This window comes from Terrapene carolina, unplaced genomic scaffold (assembly GCF_002925995.2).
Source record: "Terrapene carolina triunguis isolate 2854851 unplaced genomic scaffold, T_m_triunguis-2.0 Scaffold42, whole genome shotgun sequence".
Taxonomy (NCBI): domain Eukaryota; kingdom Metazoa; phylum Chordata; order Testudines; family Emydidae; genus Terrapene; species Terrapene triunguis.
In genome coordinates this window covers 55,446,384-55,466,200 of record NW_020664393.1, presented here as the reverse complement: position 1 = coordinate 55,466,200, position 19,817 = coordinate 55,446,384, and the positions used below count along the sequence as shown (strand labels likewise).

Genomic DNA, 19,817 nt, shown 5'->3' with positions numbered 1-19,817 from the left:
GATTATTTATTATATATTTTGTTTATTATATATTTGTTGCATAACTCTGCATGAAAACTGAGGGGAAACCAATGCAGTAAAGAGTTTAGTAGAATAGCATGACTCACTTTCAGCTGCTAGTTTAGTTCCTGCTCAGTGAATGAAGTATTTTCAGCCTGTCTGGGTACAGAATAATTCTAGGTTTTGTTAAAGAATGACATACTTTGGAATATTGTGCCTAAAAACACCAGTATTATCATCTGTCAAGGATGGAAGCCAGCTGAAAAGTGCCTAAACTTGCACTGGTGGAGTATCTCCTCAGAGGGAGTTTGTCTGTACTATGTTTGCTAGCAGAGTTGAATCAGCCTGGCTTTGATAAAATATGGAAGGACATAAACTTTATTGGATCAGTGCTTCATTTAGTTCTTGCCCTCTTTTGCTGCTACTTCATTGTAACTGCTGTAAGGGCCTGAGCAGAATGCATGATGACACTGGTGTTTTGCTGAATGCAATGCTTTGGGGTTTTTATCTATTTTTATTCCTTGCAAATGCTAAAACTCTTTTACAAATATGTTAAAATGAATACTGATGTGTATGCTATCAGCACTGTTTCCTCCTTTAGTTAGGAAGTTGTTATGGAATTGGTGTTACTTTCTGGTATTTCTAACATGATCCTAAAAAAGTGTGGCATGCTGATATTTCTTATGCATGGCCTCAAATAGAGCAGCAGGTTCTCTCCTTATTTACAAAATTTAATTTAATAAATGTTCATTGGTGGTGCTATAGAATATGAGAAATTATTAGGTTAGGGTACTTTTTTTTTAAAAATATCACAAATTTTGTCTTGTGGGCCAGTAGAGCTCAGAAGAATCTCTTAGATAAGCAGTGTCAGACTTCCTTGACGGCTGAATAACTGAGTGAAATGTATAGCCCAGGGATCGGCAACCTTTGGCACGCGGTTCGCCAGGGTAAGCACCCTGGCGGGCCGGGCTGGTTTGTTTACCTCCCGTGTCCGCAGGTTCAGTCGATCGCGGCTCCCACTGGCTGCGGTTCACTGCTCCAGGCCAATGGGGCAGCACGAAGCGGCGGCCAGCACGTCCCTCGGCCCGCGCCGCTTCCTGCAGGCCCCATTGGCCTGGAGCGGTGAACTGTGGCCAGTGGGAGCCGCAATCGGCCAAACCTGCAGACGCGGTAGGTAAACAAAACGGCCCGGCCTGCCAGGGTGCTTACCCCTGGCAAGCCGCGTGCCAAAGGTTGCCGATCCCTGGTATTGCCTCTCCCTGACAGAGGAAATGTGTTGTGCAAATGGTAGCAATAGATATAAAAGGGGAAAGTTTTAATATGTGGCCTCTGAGAAAAAGAGAAAAAAATTTATCCCACTGACTTGCCTGACATCATAGGTATGGATTAGAGAGCAAAGGAAGTTAAGTTGCCTTAGAACAGCTGTTAAGAAAAGGGGAATAAAAATGTTAAGGATTTCAGGCATATTCCACTATCATGTAAAGTACACTTACTTTAGCACAGTAGTATACTTCCAGTGTTCTGTCTTCTAAATTTGTATTTCCTATTGCAACTTAAATATATTGTTTTTATTTGTATAATATTTGTTTTATTCTAGACTCATACTGAACTACCACAGGTTAGAGGCAATTTTTCAAAGAAGAAAGGAAGGTTATTATCATAGAATATCAGGGTTGGAAGGGACTTCAGGAGGTCATCTAGTCCAACCTCCTGCTCAAAGCAGGACCAATCCCCAACTAAATCATCCCAGCCAGGGCTTTGTCAAGCCTGACCTTAAAAACCTCTAAGGAAGGAGATTCCACCACCTCCCTAGGTAACCCATTCCAGTGCTTCACCACCCTCCCAGTGAAAAAGCTTTTCCTAATATCCAACCTAAACCTCCCCCACTGCAACTTGAGACCATTACTCCTTGTTCTGTCATCTGCTACCACTGAGAACAGTCTAGATTCATCCTCTTTGGAATCCCCTTTCAGGTAGTTGAAAGCAGCTATCAAATCCCCCCCTCATTCTTCTCTTCTGCAGACTAAATAATCCCAGTTCCCTCAGCCTCTCCTCATAAGTCATGTGCTCCAGCCCCCTAATCATTTTTGTTGCCCTCTGCTGGACTCTTTCCAATTTTTCCACATCCTTCTTGTAGTGTGGGGCCCAAAACTGGACACAGTACTCCAGATGCGGCCTCACCAATGCCAAATAGAGGGGAATGATCACGTCCCTCGATCTGCTGGCAATGTTCCTACTTATACAGCCCACAATGCAGTTAGCCTTCTTGGCAACAAGGGCACACTGTTGACTCATATCCAGCTTCTCATCCACTGTAACCCCTAGGTCTTTTACTGCAGGTCCTTATTCTGCTGTAACTAGTCTTATTTTCCTTTACCTTGTCCTGTCAATCGGGTCAGCGGTTCTTGTTTTTCATCTCTAAGCATTCTTGTCAAATGTGGCATCCAAGATGACGCCAACCTCCTTCATGTCTTCCTTCAGCATCTAGGGCTTTGGCTCGTGACTGTTAGTTCTTGTACTCTCTGTCCAATGTATCTCACATCTTGCCATGTTATGTGACCCGGCCATCTCAATCTGTACTCTCTCCGCTTTTTCCATAATGGAGGCTGCCTGCATCATAGCTCATGCCATTTAATTGCATAGCTTAGCAGCTGTTGTCTTACCCAGTGTTCACCTGAGCATTCTTGTTTTGGCAGTATGAAGTAGTGTTCTTCTCTCTTCCTCATTGACCAGTGTTCCGACCCATATGTCATGGCTGGCCTAATCATGATCTTCTACACTTTGCTCTTTAGTGTACTTGGCACATATAATCCCCATCAACTCCCTACATTTACACCACCTGCTCTTCATGCAGCTCCTAACATCTGCATCCACATTCTCATCATGGCTCAACACTGAACTGAGGTTCAGAGTTTAACTCTATACCATCTAACTTTATTGATTTTTTTCATTGTCCCTCTCAATTAAACTTTACATGTATTCTGTCTTTTGTAAGCCATTTTCTTCTATTGTAGCCCTCCATTGTTCTAGGTCCCTTTCCAGTTTGTATTAATTTTCATGGCACAACATGTCAGCAAAAACCGTGCTCCAGGGAGCCTCTCTCCTAATCTCCTGCGTCAATGTGTCTATTATAATCGGAACTAGGAATGGGCTTACAGCCAGGGGTGGCTCCAGGCACCAGCGCAGCAAGCCCTGCTGGTCGCTGTGAGGGCGGCAGTCAGGCGGCCTTCAGCGGCGTGCCTGTGGGAGGTCCACCGGTCCCGTGGTTTCGGCAGCAATTCGGCGACGGGCATGCCGAAGCCGCAGGACTGGCAGATCACCCACAGAAACACCACTGAATCTGTGTGACCGTGGACCGCCCGCAGGCATGCCACTGAAGGCTGCCTGACTGCCGTGCTTGGGGTGGCAAAAAACATAGAGCCGCCCCTGCTTACGGCTGATCCTTTATGTAGACCTATCCCCACAGTGAATGATTCATTGTAGCCACTGCTGCTTCTCACTATTGTTCTGCTACTCTCATACATGTCCATGATAGTTTTAACATATGTCTCTTGCAGATTGCATGACCACAGGCATTACCATAACAGTTCTCTAGGAACTGTGTCATAAGCCTTCTCTGAATCCACAAACACTAAGTGCAATCCCTTGCATTTCTCTCTGTACTTCTGTAATATTTGGGCTGAAAACACTGTATCCTATGTTGACCTTCCTTGCATAAACCTGAATTGGTGTTGCTTGTTTGATGTTCCAGCTCCTCCCGAAGTCTTTTCTCGATTATTCTTACCAGCCATTTCAAAGTGTGACTCATTAATTTGATGGGTTGGTAAGTACTACTTTCTTGCACATTTCCTTTACACTTAAAGATAGGAACCAATGTGCTCTTCCTCCGCTCATTGGCCTTTTTCCAGTTCAGAAAATTAAGTTGAAAAAGATCATCATTGTCCCCATTCCCTCATGATCTAATGCTTTAAATGGCTCAATTGGTATGTTGGCCGGTCCCACTGCCTTACCAGTTTTGTAACCTTGAACCCTGTCTGAGTCTCCACCATGATGAGAAGTCTTGTGAGACTGTTTCTTGCACATACTTCCTTAGGTGGTTTCTTCACATTGTCTTCACTGAGCAGCTTCTCATAAAACAGCTGCCACCTCCTAGTGATATCACCATCTTCCACCAGTACGCTTCCGTTTTCATCTTTGACACACTTTACAGTTCCCAAGTTCTCTGTGCTTCTATGCCTATTCTTGGCTAATTTATGTATTCCTTTTCCCCCTTCCTTCATCAGTAGGACTGCTTACAAGTCTTTAAATATCTGACCCTTAGTTTCTGCAACTGCTCTTTGTGTTGTTATCTTTACAAGCTTGCATTCTTCATAACTTTCCACCATTTTTATTTTCTGCCATTGCTTAAACCTTTCCTTCTTCACTGCCTCTGGCACATGGTTGGATCGTCACCATGTCTCGTTGCCATGACATTTCCCTCCTTTCATTTGGCCACACATTTGCGCATTTTCTATAATATGTTTTGATATTTCCTCCCAAACTTCACTGGTATCATAAAGGAACTGTGGGCTGTCCTGATATCAGGACTTGTACTATTAGAAGAAATTTTGAGTACACATTAGAAATCATGTCTTTCTCAGTAGTTGATTTTTTCCCCATTGATTTTTAACAGGCACATATTTAGAGCATCAGACTTTGGTATGCTATCTGAAACATCATGCAGTGAGACAATTTTATTTTTGTGTTTACATATTCAGCTCATGTAACCCTCATAAGTGAAGGAAGGCATCTGAACATTGGGACACTTTCTCAAACCACTGCAACCAATGAATACGCCCGTGCTTTGTAATCTTAAATTGAGTTCAATTTATATTCAAAATAGAGCTGATCAAATTCCAATTTTTCTCTTCTCTTTGGGTGGTAGTTAATACTATGCATCGCAGTGAGCTTGAATGGGTTCCTCTGTCAGTTTGATCAAACAGGCATATTGGAAGGCAAAGATACCCTCTCCCAAGTAGAAAGAAAGGACCAAATAGAAATGAATGTGCTGTGACAGGAGAAGGTGCCTACATTGTGAAACCGATGGTGTATTATATGCCTGTTTGCTTTTCTTTTTTTATAAAAATTATTTTAAGATTGAAAATGACTTGGTTTGCAAACATATATCCTTATTTGTCTTATTCTTTTCTCTTGATAGTTAAGTGCCTAATCCAGTGACTCTAGGTGCTTCTAAACATTTAAATATACAGCCAAAAAATACATTAATACAACAAATCATGTGTAAAAAGTACTTGTCATATGACGCACAATATTTGTAATGTAGGCAATTTATAACTACTTACGACAATTGTTTTCTCTTGTTTCATTGCAGCAGATGCAATTAATAATGCAGCAGGGTTTGGTTTTAGAGGATATGACAAAAATGGAGCATCACGCTGGGATTTAATATCAAATCTGAGAATCCAGCATATAGAGGTTTGTTCATGGCTCTTTCAAATAAAATTGTGCTCATGTAGAAAAGTTTAAAGGCATTAAATTGTCTTACACTTTTTCTATTCTCAAGATTGCAAAGGTGTCACAAATCAGAGGTGACAATCAGTCTCTGGGGGAAGGAGTGACAAATCACATACATTTTGGATATCTTCTGCAAGCTAACTAGCTTGTGGGATTTTTTGTGATTATGAATATTCTAAATTTAGAGTTACAAATTAAGGAATAAAAGCAGGCTCATAATAGAGTGGTTGAGTAAATTTCTGCTGTCCTTATTCAGCTCATCCCCAAAGAATACTTGGTTTGTATATCACACTATTCTGAAATACAGCATGACTCTTTAATATGGCGTCTTTACATTTTGCAGAAATAATTAGTGTTTTGGTTTTATAGTTTTCAACAAGTTTCAAGATGTTTCTTGATAACTGGAATATTCAAACAGCTCTTTGGCTTAAAAGGTACTGTATTTAAAAGAAAACTTTTCTACTTTGAAGTTTCTTTATTACTTATCTTTAAAAATAATTTATGAATACTTGTTATTAGAGATCCTAAACCAATGCAGCTGCATAATAGATGCTACGCTTTAATTATAGTGTTATCTGCCTCTGGCTGCTGGCCTGTGGAGGATCCTATGAGCTTTTTTAGCTACCTAGTCACAGACTCTTCCCTGTATTATGAATGGGAACTGTCTGCACCCTCTCCCTTTCTAGAAACTACACTGCAAGCTCTAAACCATATGGGAATGCAATTGGGAGAGTATGCTGTGTACACATTGTCTTCTTCCGTACCCTTATGTAATTGGCAGATTTATTGTTCCCTGGCTTGGCCAGAAATAAAAGATGGTTCCCAATGGGCTAATGCTTCCCTGCTGTTCCCCCTTGGAATGGTTGTGAGGATGGATTAATAGAGCCAAATGAAACATCCCACTTCAGCTAGGTGAATAGAAGGCAGAAAATGCCTATCCTTCTTGGCAATTATATTGAGGCAGGTCCATTTTCCCCTCAGGAGATGAACTTTATTAATAGCTGGCAGTCTGGGTAGACCACCATCTTGGAGCCTTACATATGCCTTTACTAAACACTTTGGACTTCAGAAGCTTAATAGCCACACGTCCAGGAAATAGGATGTTGGTAATCAGGGGAAGCTAATTTATATAAGATTCCTGTTCTATGAAGTAACTTCTAGTTGTGAAGATGTCTTTCCTAAGTTTTGATACTATGCAAAAGATGACTAGCATCTCTGAATAGACAACCTATGTAAAGACAGTAACTGCAGTCTTCTGCAACCTATGGTTGATTCATATGTATTCTGCTGGATTGGCCTCTTGAATTAGCAGTGCATTTCCAATGGTATGGTGGAGATGTGGAATAAAGCCTGTAGAGTAGAATGATACTCATTCTCAGAGCAAGTATTACAGTCCTGCTGTGATACCAGATCTAGTGCAGTGATTAGGGAATGCATACATGCTACTAGGAGCTCTATGGCTTTGTAGTTGCCCTGTCTAATCAAACTCCTCCCTCCAAGTCCAACCCAGCTTATAACAGGGAAAGTGCTCCCAGCAAATGTAAACCCGCTCTTCAAATAGTGGAACACACCATCAACTGCCTCCTCCAGAGAGTAAGGTGTATCCCTCAAACTTGCTCTCCTTACAAGAGGAGTGTGTGGACGGGTGTACACCCTCCTCCCCAAACATTTGTTCCATCCCTGAAAAGCAGAAATGGTTTTAATAATTTAAATTTTATTGCAGGGAAGATCAAACTATGTCTGCTAATGTAAACACCTATTTGCAAGCCAAACTCATGATGTCATAGAATTTATTGCCAGAGAAGTCAGCATGAAGGTGCAGTCGCACATATAGCTGAGGGTCTAGAGACGTACTCCCTACTAGGGTTGGTTGGGAATTTTTCAACAAAATCTTTTTTAATCAGAAAATTCCAATTTGTCAAAAACAAAACTGTTTGCTGCAAAGAGTTGGTTTTAATAAGTTTCCCATTTTGAAAAAAAAAATTAAATTGTTGAGATGTCCCATTTCTGTGTTTTCCTATTTCTGGAAAAGCTCCAGTTTGGGGATCATAATGACTTCATTTCAAAATTAAGTTAATTTATAGTAAAGAAAAAAGGCTTAAAGAAACTAAAGGTCAATATTGAAATTAAATGTTCTGAAATTATTGCAATGAAACATTTCAATTGACCCAGTCTGAATTTGTTCAGATTTTGGTTCATGAACATTTTCATCCGAGTTTGGGATGGGAACTTTTTTTTTGGAAATCTCAAAAAATCTCATTGGACAGGTAACGCATTTCCCATCCAGCTATAGTAGCTAACCAGTAGAGTTCTGCCTTTCAGGAGTGGTGTCATGCCATTGTGAAGGAGCATACATAGTAGCACTGAGATCTGGTATCAAAGTGGAGAGTAAAGTTACAGCATTTTCTGTAAATCATAATATGTTAATGTTTAAGTCCAAGATTCAATAGAATTATGTAATCAAATAGCAACTGCTATTTAATCTATGGCTTGCTAGGTTTTAAATGGTTATTGGCTCTATTGTTGATCATCTTCTCTCCCTTATACCCTTTGCCTTTAATACATTTACTTTACTTGTTAGAGTATGCTATGAGCGAGCTTCCTTCAGTCCTACGATCCAGACCTTCATCCTTTCAGCCATTTGGCATGGTGTGTACCCTGGATATTATTTAACATTTTTAACAGGAGTACTAATGACATTAGCAGCACGAGCCGTAAGTACCAACCATGTATTTTAATAAGTAGTTTTGTAAAAGCAAAGTGACTATGCTACAGTGCTCAAAGATGTGTGCATCACAAGGGAAACTCAGACACAATCTTGGGCCCAAAAAATATAATATATATTTTAGATGTAACAGCAGTGGTGAATAGAAGGGAGGGATGGGAGGAAAGACGAAAGAGGAGGACTACATTGCTGTTAGTGCATTTGTAGCAAATCTTTCACGTGAAGTTCTCAAGCTTCACTGATTATCTCGGACAATATTACTGTGATGTGAACAGATATAGTTAAAAGTGATATTAAAAAGTCACTTACTTGCCAGTGAGGAGGAGGAATCTTTCATTAGGGTTTGGAGACGTAAGCTAACAATTTCTGTAGAATTTAATAATCATTTTAAAATAAACTTGTATTTGGTACTTTTGTAAAGATATTAAAGTAAAGCAGTGTTCTCCTCAGCCAGCAGACAAACGTCTCTAGTACATTTGCTGCTCAGAGTTCTGCCAAGCAACAGCAGAGTGACGTTAATAAGATTCTGGTCAATTTTACTGCTGCTATTCAGAACCCTGTGGATCCAGAAAAATGAACCCAGAAACTAAAGTAGTAAACCTGTCAAGAAATTTGTCAGTGTCACAGTGCTGCTTGGGAAAGGAGGTACTAGAGTTAATCAAGGAGGAAGAGGACCCCAAAAATGGAGGCTAAGCAGGGAGGGATACAGTAACAGAGACCTCTTTGCTATCAGATCAGGCGGGAGGCTGTGAAGGGGAGAGAGAGAGATGGAGCACAAGACTCTTTGCACCTTCCAACTGCTAGTGGGAGCTGGAGCTTCAGTTTATCAGACTTCTCCTACTACTAATAAAACATATAATACTTTCCTCCATAGATCTCAAAGCATTTTACAAACATGGGTTAGCATTATTGTCCCATTTTAAAGCTGTGGCCCCTTTCCTAACAACAGTCAGGAGCCTCTGGAGGAGCAGTATATAGACATAAATTCCCTTCCCCTTTACTGCCACTAGAGGGGTGAATCTTCACACTTTTCAACCAGGCTGATACAAAAGCTAGAGCCCCAGGCAAGGCCCATGAACAGTTCCCTGGCACGAATCGCAACACTCCACTCTCCAGTGGAGCACCTCTCACTCTCATATTTCATCTCTCTCACAGGTATGGTTAGCTCTCACGTTTACAGAGCTTGGGTTTGTGTGCAAGTGTACTGACTAACTGTCAAAAACAGGTTGAGGTGTTTTATCATGTCAGTTATTTACTGTCCCTTGTTAGGTCTGTGAAGATCAGATTCTCTATGATCACCACCTTCCTCTCAATTCCTTATTAATGACATTTACTGATTAAAATCTAATCCTTTCAAGCGTAAATAACCTAGATTTCTATATAGCTAATTCTGTAGAAGTTGGATGATAAATCTTAACTGGATTGATTTTTTTAAACTGCATATACAATTGTATCTAATTTACACTTCAGTTTACTACAGATTGGCACAAATGGCCATGTAGATGCATAACTGACCATTTGCTTGAACAACTAAAGCAGAAGGTTGGCCCAGTGGATAGGATGCTAATTTAGGATTTGGGGAGACCTGGGGATCTGTTCACATCACAGTAATATTGTACAAGATAATCAGTGAAACTTGAGAACTTCACGTGAAAGATTTGCTACAAATGCACTAACAGCAATGTAGTCCTCCTCTTTCGTCTTTCCTCCCATCCCTCCCTCCTATTCACCACTGCTGTTACATCTAAAATAATTCCCTGCTCTACCACAAACTTCCTGTGTGACCTTGATCAAGTCACTTAGCCTCTGTGTGCCTCCGTTCCCTTCTGTAAAATGGGGATAGTAGCACTTCCTACCTCACAGTGGGATTGTGAGGATAAAAACTTAAGATTGTGAGGCACTCAGGTACTATGTTGATGGGAGCCATATAAATACCTTAGATAGTTACTTGAATTTTTTACATGCAGTTGTAGTTGTGCATACAAATTAAAGGCACAATGGTTTATGTATAATATATATATATATAATTTTTTTTTCAAAAAGCCCTTATTTTTTATTGCATCATTAAAACATGGCATCTTTGGAGGGTGGGCGAGGAAGTGGACCATATCTTCCTATTCTACACAGACTCCACACTCCAGGACAATTCAGTGATGGGTGTGATGCTGGGAGGAAACATGCTGAGGCATTTCATTGAACAGGATATGACAATCATGATAATCATATGTAGTAACTGTATAGCACTTTTTCATCTTCAACAATCTTCATAATCTTGTGAGATAGGAAAACCTTAATCTCATTTCAGTATTGACTGAAATTTAGGTGCATGACTTTTCTAAAACCATGGAAGAAATTGGTATATAATCCCAAGATTATATGTGGAAATATTGGAAAGAGTCCAGGGGAGGGCAACAAAAATGATTAGGGGTCTGGAGCACATGACTTATGAGGAGAGGCTGAGGGAACTGGGATTGTTTAGTCTCCAGAAGAGAAGAATGAGGTGGGATTTGATAGCTGCTTTCAACTACGTGAAGGGAGGTTCCAAAGAGGATGGAGCTCAGCTGTTCTCAGTGGTGGCAGATGACAGAACAAGGAGCAATGGTCTCAAGTTGCAGTGGGGGAGGTCTAGGTTGAATATTAGGAAACACTATTTCACTAGGAGGGTGGTGAAGCACTGGAATGCGTTACCTAGGGAGGTGGTGGAATCTCCTTCCTTGGAGGTTTTTAAGGCCCGGCTTGACAAAGCCCTGGCTGGGATGATTTAGTTGGGAATTGGTCCTGCTTTGAGCAGGGGGTTGGACTAGATGACCTCCTGAGGTCCCTTCCAACCCTGATATTCTATGATTCTAAGATTTAGGTTTAGGAGTTCTTTTGAGTCATGTGCACAGGGCACTATGTCTACGGCCAGATTGTCCACCATGATGTGACACCACTGCACTGCTCAGGTGGCACAAAGGGGCAGGATTCTGGTGATAAGTAATATCCCTTGTGAAGGGAAACTCTTTTGGTGGAAACTCACTTGGAGGCAGTCTCCCGTCTCAGCCTCCAACCGAGGGTAAGAGGTGTGACAGGGGAGTGGGGTAGGATGGAATGAAATTACACTGATCTTCCACTCTTGTGAGGTCCTTAAGAGATGTTACTGTAACTGACCCTGCAGCTGGGCCAACTCGGCTGTAATGAGCTCTCTCGTGCTCTCCACATAGGCGCCAACTCCGTGGGTGGTCCAGGGCTAGAGCACCCACAGAAAAAAATTTAGCAGGTGCTTACCACCAATCAGCAGCTAGCTTCCCTCCCCGCCCCCCACCCCAGCACCTCCCACCTGCCAAGTTCTTATCACAGCCCTGGTATGGGGCCGTAACTCTTAGGTTTCTTCCCAGAGGCACTGCCTTCTTCAGACACCTAGCCGGGGCCTATCTTGGTACCCTCTGTAAAGCTGTATGGACAGAACTCTAAGCTGCCCAGCACATGGCTTCCAGGCCATGTGTTGGGCAGCTTGTATTTGGAACAAAGGAAATACAAGCTGCATGGCCAAAGACTATAAAAGGCAGCTGCATCTTCTCCATTTTGTCTTCAGGCCTGCTTCTTACCTCTGGAGTAAGCTTTCTACAAACAAAGCTCTGAACTAGGGTGACCATACAGCAAATGTGAAAAATCGGGACAGGGGGTGGGGGGTAATCGGAGCCTATATAAGAAAAAGACTCAAAAATCGGGACTGTCCTTATAAAATCGGGACATCTGGTCACCCTACTCTGAAAAAAGAACCGAATGACCCATCCAAGCTGTGGATGTGTTCCAGAGGGACTTTCAAGCCAGCAAACTCACCAGTACTGCTAGGAATCTGAAATATGGACTTTGAAGTCTTTGTATGTATGTGACTGCTTTACCATCTCTCTTCCTGTTCTTTCTTTATAACAAACCTTTAGTTTTAGACACTAAAGGATTGGCTGGCAGCATGGTATTTTGGGTAAGATCCAAACCTATACTGACCTGGTAAAGTGGCTGACCCTTTGGGGTCAGAAGAACATTTTGTATATGTGAGCAGAGTTTTTTAAATAACTTCTCACTGTACTGCACCTAGGTGCTGATTGGGAGCCACAGAACTGGAATGCAATAAGGGGGCTGTGTGATTTCTTTTTTTGCTTTTTGATAACCAGTGTGGGAGAATCAGAAGCACAGTTTGTGACTTTAAATTCTGTGTTACCCACCAGCGTTGAGAGTATCTGCTCTCCCTTTTGCAGCCTGCCCTGACCTTGGCATTTCCAGTGAGGGCTGCCCTAGGCACACTGGGTCTCATCTCAACTGGTGTCCTGTTCAGCAGCCCTCCCTGGGCTCAGTCTGCTACCAGACCAGCAGGGCCCATCTTGGTACCCTCGTCTGGTCTAGCCAGGTTTTATGCTCAGTCCCCCGGGCTCATTCTGCCCGCACTAACCTTTTGACAGCTCTGCTGCTATTCTATCCAGCCAGCCAGGCACCTGGTCTTTGGCAGCCTCTGCTGGACTCACTTGTGTCTGGTGAGCTATCTACAGTCCTACTGTTTGTCTAATCAGCCAGGCACTCGGTCCTCCCTTGTCAAGCTCCACACAGTCACTGAAGGCTCTGCTCTGCTGTTTGCCTTTTATCTGGCCTTTCTGACCCTTATTGGTTGCTCCAGCAGCCCCTCTGATTGGCCACTCTTCTGCAGCCACTCTAGATTGCCTGGAGGATTTTTCGCTGCTCTATTCTGGGACAGGGTGATACAGGACCATGAGGTCTCCAGCTGGGGGCCTCCAGACCTAGTCCACCCTGCCACTCTCACAAACATGATTTCTCTGAAATTTGTTACACATGCACAACACTAAGTATGATTACTCTATAATTTTCACATGCACAGTTCCACTTACGCTTATCCTGTTAAACATGATCAGAACAGACACTTAATATTCACAGCAGGTTTCTCTCAAGCCTAAATGTACCTTTGCTCCCAAAACCCCGTAACCCTTATGCACCCCTGTGAACTCTGTCAGCTGGCACCAAATAGGGTTGCCAGGTATCCGGTTTTCGACGGGAACACCCGTTGAAAAGGGACACTGGTGGTGCCGGTCAGCATGACTGACCGGGCCATTAAAAGTCCGGTCGGCAGCACAGTGGGGCTAAGGCAGGCTCCCTGTCTGCCATGGCTCCACGTGGCTCTTGGAAGCAGTGGCATGGCCCCCTTCCGGCTCCTACGCATAGGGGCAGCCAGGGGACCCCAAGCACCAGCTCTGCAGCTCCCATTGGCCAGGAACTATGGCCAATGGGAGCTGCGGGGGCGGCACCTGCAGACGGGGCAGCGCACAGAACCACCTGGCCATGCCTCCGCCTAGGAGTCAGAGCAGGGACATGCCGCTGCTTCCGGGAGCTGCCTGAGGTAAGCGCCAGCGAGAGCCTGCACCTGTGACTCCCTCCCGCTCCCCAACCCCCTGCCCCAGCCCTGATCCCCCTCCCGTACTCCGAACCTCTCAATCCCAGCCCGGAGCACCCTCCTGCACCCCAAGCCCCTCATCCCCAGCCGAGAGCCTGCATCCCAAGCTGGAACCCTCACCCTCCCTTTACCCCAACCCCGTGCCCCAGCCCTGATCCCCCTCCCACCCTCCAAACCACTTGATCCCAGCCTGGAGCACACTCCTACACCCCAAAGCCCTTATCCCTGGCCCCACACCAGAGCCCACACCCCCAGCCAGAACCTTCATACCCCCTGTACCCCAACCCGGAGCCCCCTCCTGCATCCTGAACCCCTCATTTCTGGCCCCACCCCAGAACCCGCACCCCCAGCCCGGAGCCCCCTCCCATACTCTGAACCCCTCAGCTCCACCCCAGAGCCCCTTCCTGCACCCTGAACTCCGCATTTCTGGCCCCACCCTGGAGCCCACACCCCCAGCCAGAACCCTCACCCCCTCCCGTACCTCAACCCCCTGCCCCAGCCCAGTGAAAATGAGCAAGTGAGTGAGGGTTGGGAGAGCAAGTGACGGGGGTGGAGGGGTAGATGGAGTAAGCAGGGTGCGGGGCCTTGGAGAAGGGGCGGGGCAGGGGTGTTCGGTTTTGTCCGAGTAGAAAGTTGGCAACCCTAGCACGAAGTGGTCCCTGGGTTACACAAGGTTCTCTAAGAAACATACAAGAGCTGTGTGTGAATGTGTTATGTACGTATTTTGTTACATTAACTACTACATTACTGAGACTTCTGAAATACACAGTTAAAATTTCTTACATTTAGATAAAACAGGATGCTTTAATACTTTGGACTGTAATCCTGTCAGTGAGTGTATGGGAATGGCTTACCATAAGGAGACTTTTGTTGAAGTATTCTATTTTCATATTATTCACAAATGTACATTTACAGAAAATTAGACGTCATTTACTGTAAAACAAGGCTGTTTCAATCAGACAAGAAGTCTCAAATTAGATTGGATATATTGAAAATACTAATTTCTAATACTAAATTCTTAGGCCAGATAATGCATGGTAAGCTGAAGGCCAGGGTGTGCAAGCTATCTGTACCCGAAGCCAATGGATGCTGGGTATGGTTCGGATGCACATGTACCAGCTGCAGTGTTCTTGGATGAATCCTTTGACTTATGTATAGAGTGGCATTGAAATCTTCTTTCCAATAGGTTCCTTGTCTCAGCATAAAGTGTGTGAAACCCTTTCCCCACCAGATGTCCTCGAGGACAAAGTGAGAAGAGGAAAGAGACTGGAGATAAGATGAAGTCTTTAGTGCCAGTAGGCTTTCATGGCAATGGAACAAATAAAATACAATAAAACTAGCTCTCAATAACAATGTTTTAGTTACTAATACCGTTTACTGTTATCTGCTTTTTTTAGATGAGAAACAACATTAGACACTACTTTGTTGACTCTCCTCCTGTTAAATTATGTTACGATGTCATCACATGGATAGCAACTCAAGTAGCAATAAGTTACACAGTTGTGCCATTTGTGCTGCTCTCTGTAAAACCCTCTTTCATGTTTTACAGGTAAGTACACTTTATGGGTTTTTTAAAAATCACTGAACTCAGAGGCAAGTTAAATTATTCTTGTGGCAGGAGTTCTCCTTTGAGTGGTGAATAAAAATGTTAGTATTTGGATCACTATCTTGCCAGCTAAGTGAGTAGTCATCCAGTTTGAAAAAACAAAATAAATAACAATTTTCATAGTTCTTTAAGCACACTGAGCCCAAGTGCACTATTGAATTTCCTGGAATAGGAGCCATTCAGAGCGCACATCTGAGATTAGAAAATGGGTCAAGGGGCACAGAGCAACAGGAATAAGTGACCACTGCCTAACGTAACTTTCATGAATAACCAGCCATAAAAGGGTAAATAGGTATATATTTCTCAAAAGAGAGAGTGCTTCACAGAAGGCTCTTAAATGTAGCAGGACAACCCTTTTCTCTTTTTTTTTTTTTTTGCATTATTTGTTTGCAGTTTTAAAGTGACACAGATGTTTAACATACTATATAGTGTGTGTACATATCCGTATATAGTGACAGTATGTGTAACTATTCAGTACAGTCTGGCAGTAAGGTATACTTAGATAATTTTTTCACATCTTAGCTCATAGAGCCGAGAAGCTCATTTGGATAGATCTCTAATTCCAGTGCTGGATTTTCTATAGTTAAAGCTAGTAAACATGGTTTGATATGAACAGGTTTAGTCCCGACCCTGTCCTTGGTGCAGCACACAAACCTGAGTTAGTGTCCAAACTCACCCCAGTGCTTGGGTGTGGCTTTATTTGCAACCCCAAAATAACACAATATAAACTTCAATCTAAGGGCTGGTCTACACTGGGGGGGGGGGCGATCCAAGATATGCAACTTCAGCTACGCGAATAGCGTAGCTGAAGTCGAAGTATCTTGGATCGAATTACCTGGGGTCCAGACGGCGCGGGATCGACTGCCGCGGCTCCCCCGTCGACTGCGCTACCGCCGCTCGCTCTGGTGGAGTTCCGGAGTCGACGGTGAGCGCGTTCGGGGATCGATATATCGCGTCTTAACAAGACACGATATATCGATCCCGGATAAATCGATTGCTACCCGCCGATACGGCGGGTAGTGAAGATGTACCCTAAGCATCTTCTATGCAGTTGGCTGCCCTGGGGATGCTCCAAACACTACTTGTAGTTTCCTCTCCCAAGAAAGCCTTTTGAACTTTCCACCCATGGGTGAGTTATCAGGCCACACTTACAGTGGAACCTCAGAGTTATGAACAACTCAGGAATGGAGGTTGTTTGTAACTCTGAAATGTTTGTAACGCTGAACAAAACGATATGGTTGTTCTTTTAAAAGTTTACAACTGAACATTGACTTAATACAGCTTTGAACCTTTACTATGTGGAAGAAAAATGCTGCTTTTAACCATCTTCATTTAAATGAAACAATCACAGAAGTTTCCTTACCTTGTCAAAAAAAATTTCAACTTTCCCTGTATATTTTTAGTAGATTACATTTAATGCAGTACTGTATTTTTTATTTTTTTTGGGGGGGGGGGGGCTCTGCTGCTGCCTGATTGCATACCACCTTCCGAATGAGGTGTGTGGTTGACTGGTCAGTTTGTAACTCTGGTGTTCATAACTCTGAGGTTCTACTGTACTATAATGAATAAGTAGAAGTGCACCAGGGCTCTAACACCTGTTTATGGGGTTGGTCAACTGGAGAGTCCAATAACCCAATTAGAACTGAAGTTTCTTTGCTATCGTTATTCTTCCCCTCCACTTCTCATTGCTCAAGGTTGTTATTTTTTCACTTTTGCTTTATTTTTTGTTTCTACTGTTTCTTTTTTATTAATTAAATATAGTACATTTGCCAGAGTATGGAATACATCAAAATATATCATACTTCCCAAATACCTAACGGCATGTGTGACTACAAAGCTGGGTTAACAGGGTCGCCTGGGCCTCCTCTCCTCTCTTCTGTCCCCTGGCCCCCTCTGGCTGGAACCGGCTGGTTAGGTCACTGGGGTCCCCTCTTCACAGCCCATTGTCCTCCCACTGGCCAGAACCGGCTGTGACTCCTGAGCTGGGCCTCCAGGTCACCAGTCGCTGGGGTATCCATTCTCCAGGCCATTGGCTGGGGTCCCAAGATCTGTCACTGGTCCTCTGTAACAACAAACTCCCTCTCCCATCACCTCATTAAACCAGTAGCACCCAGGGAAACTGAGTCCCACCCCCTCTGCATGCAAACCATTGAAAAAACAAGAAAATCCCCCACTTCGTCACAATGTCCATTACAGCTTATAGCAGAGTGGGAGGTCACCAAAAATGAAATTTTGCTATGGTAAATGTAGTATTTTACCTTGGAGCTGGTAACAGTTCAGAATTGTCTACTTTACATTCTAGCAGTAAATATACTGGGAGAGGTTTCACTTCTTGTTGATTCCCACTCTACTCTCCAGTACAATAAAAGATATTTGAAAGAATGCCAGTGGAAATGATGATGCCTTGCTGCTAAAGATCATATATACAGCAAACTGCCTATGTAAGGGCAGTCAGGTATTTAAAGTAGCTATAATAGTGGCCAAAGTTCTGATTAATGATTTTTTTTTCTTCTTCTTTGTTTAGCTCCTGGTATTTCTGTCTTCACATTGCCTGCATCTTAGTGTTGTTGATATTGCCATTGAAAAGAACTCAAAAAGGAAGTATAGATCAGGAAAGCATCAAGCCCTCATGGCCCAAAAAACTAGAAGAAGAAAATGTTTTGGGACAGAACAGTTATTCCACAACAAATAATAGTTTCACTCAGAAACAAGAAATAACCTGCAGATATCCAGCACTAAAACAATGATTGGGAAATACTATGATGAATATATTTTGTATGTTTTCAAAACCCATTTTTAGCACCTTTTAAAGGGGTTTGTATTTGTTTGCAAAGGTGTTTAGTAAGAAAAGAATGCTGTTACCTAGGGAATATCACATACAATAGCAAGACTGGAAACAAAGCAAATTAACCCCTCCTATGCCATGTCCCTGTGGGTCATGCCTTATATGAAAATATTACCATTATTTCAATGGGCACTCAGGACTTACAACGTATGTCCATAGGGTCAGATGTGTGCCCCTTTGCTGAATGAACGTTGTGTATCCCAAGGCACTGATGGGGTGGAAATCAGCTGTGTCAGTCTAAATTAACACATGGAAACTAACTTTTCCAAATGAATGACTTGCCTTAAACCCTCTATCTACTGAAATATTGTTTCTAAGTGATAATTTCATGTTTAATATTATGTGGAAACTGTATAATGTTGGGTGCTGTTTTTAAAAAAAGACAGGACTATGAAATGGGAAACTGTTGAAAGGTTGTGAATCTTTGAAAAGGTATTGCAATAAACATCTCAGTATTTGGAGGGTTTTCTTAGATCTCAAACTATTACAGTACGTTGTGGAACTGTAAACATTACCAATGCCAAATTATAGCTTAGTTTGATAAAGAGAGTCTAATTACAAAGAGCCCTTCTGAAAGGATTTTTTTAAAACTAAAGATTCACCTTTTTTTCCAGGGCTAATAGCTCTGTTCTGGGTTTATTTTATTTTGTTGTTTTTAAAAACACTAAGTGGACTTTGAAGCTAGAGACAAAATGACAGCCATAACAGAATACAGATGAAGACACTGTGCAAGCCACCAGGCTTTCAGTGAAAGTGCTTCTTACCCTTAGCTACCGGAGTTCCTTATTCTAGCACTTAAACATTTTACAAATAGTGACTTTTTAATCTTTAAGAAGTCACTCTGAAGTTTCTCAGACATAAAATGGTTAGTTGAAGGTGCTTACAGTATCAAATAAATATAGCCAGATTACCTTGAGATTGTAACTCAAGGTAATAGAAAACAAAAGATGAAATCATATGTCAACCAGGCACTGTATGCTTCATCTTGATAATCCATGGCCCTTCACCCCAAAATGCCTGTGGGCTTTAAGAAAAGCTTTTTTTTTTTTTAAATTTAGATTTCAGATGCAGAATTCACAGTACACTTTTCGGTAAGATTATGGGAGAAAGCAATGTTTAGGAATGTGAGACTGATATTTCATTTTGAAATTATATCAAGGAAGTAATGTTGTGATTATATCTGTAACAGACCATTTATTGTGGTGATGGCCTCTGCTAGAGAAAAACTGTGTTTAAAGGGCTATGTTTTTATTTGCTTATATTCTGTATTATTTTCATATGATTTTTAGTAAATGCAAACTGTGTTTATCCACATGTTGTTTTAACTTTAAAACTTATACAAAAAATGCCAGAGCAACAGTAATGAAACTTATTATCAATCAATAACAGCCAAATGAGGTGAGTAATAAATTTCTTGATTAATATTTTGGATCCTAAAAACTTCTTGGTTGTGCATCTAAAACATTAGTTGACTGAATATTGTGAATGAGTACAAAAAAGGCAGCTTTCAGCTTTTAGGGACACTAACAAGAAAAAATATAGTCTTCTTACCATCTAAATGTCAGAAGGCTTCTTCAGCTCAGTTTCCACAGAACCTACACTTGAGTTGGTTCAGAATTATGTTTTTCTTGCTTGGAAAGTTTAGCATCTGGGTTTTGGTTCTCTTCCCAAAATTCCAAGGAAGATG

At 42.3% G+C, this 19,817-nt stretch overlaps 1 protein-coding gene across 1 annotated transcript in view; it reads left to right on the top strand.

Annotated features, from left to right (window-relative positions):
- The window catches only part of MBOAT2 (membrane bound O-acyltransferase domain containing 2), a 190,356-nt gene extending 170,804 nt beyond the window's left edge, over window positions 1-19,552 (top strand). The window contains exons 9-13 of the mRNA XM_024200479.3: window positions 5,372-5,475; window positions 5,884-5,948; window positions 8,096-8,228; window positions 15,077-15,228; window positions 17,810-19,552. Of these exons, the coding sequence (XP_024056247.1) occupies window positions 5,372-5,475; window positions 5,884-5,948; window positions 8,096-8,228; window positions 15,077-15,228; window positions 17,810-18,032 (677 nt within the window). The 3' untranslated portion in view covers window positions 18,033-19,552. The remainder of the gene's footprint in view (window positions 1-5,371; window positions 5,476-5,883; window positions 5,949-8,095; window positions 8,229-15,076; window positions 15,229-17,809) is intronic.
- Window positions 19,553-19,817: the final 265 nt, after the last annotated feature.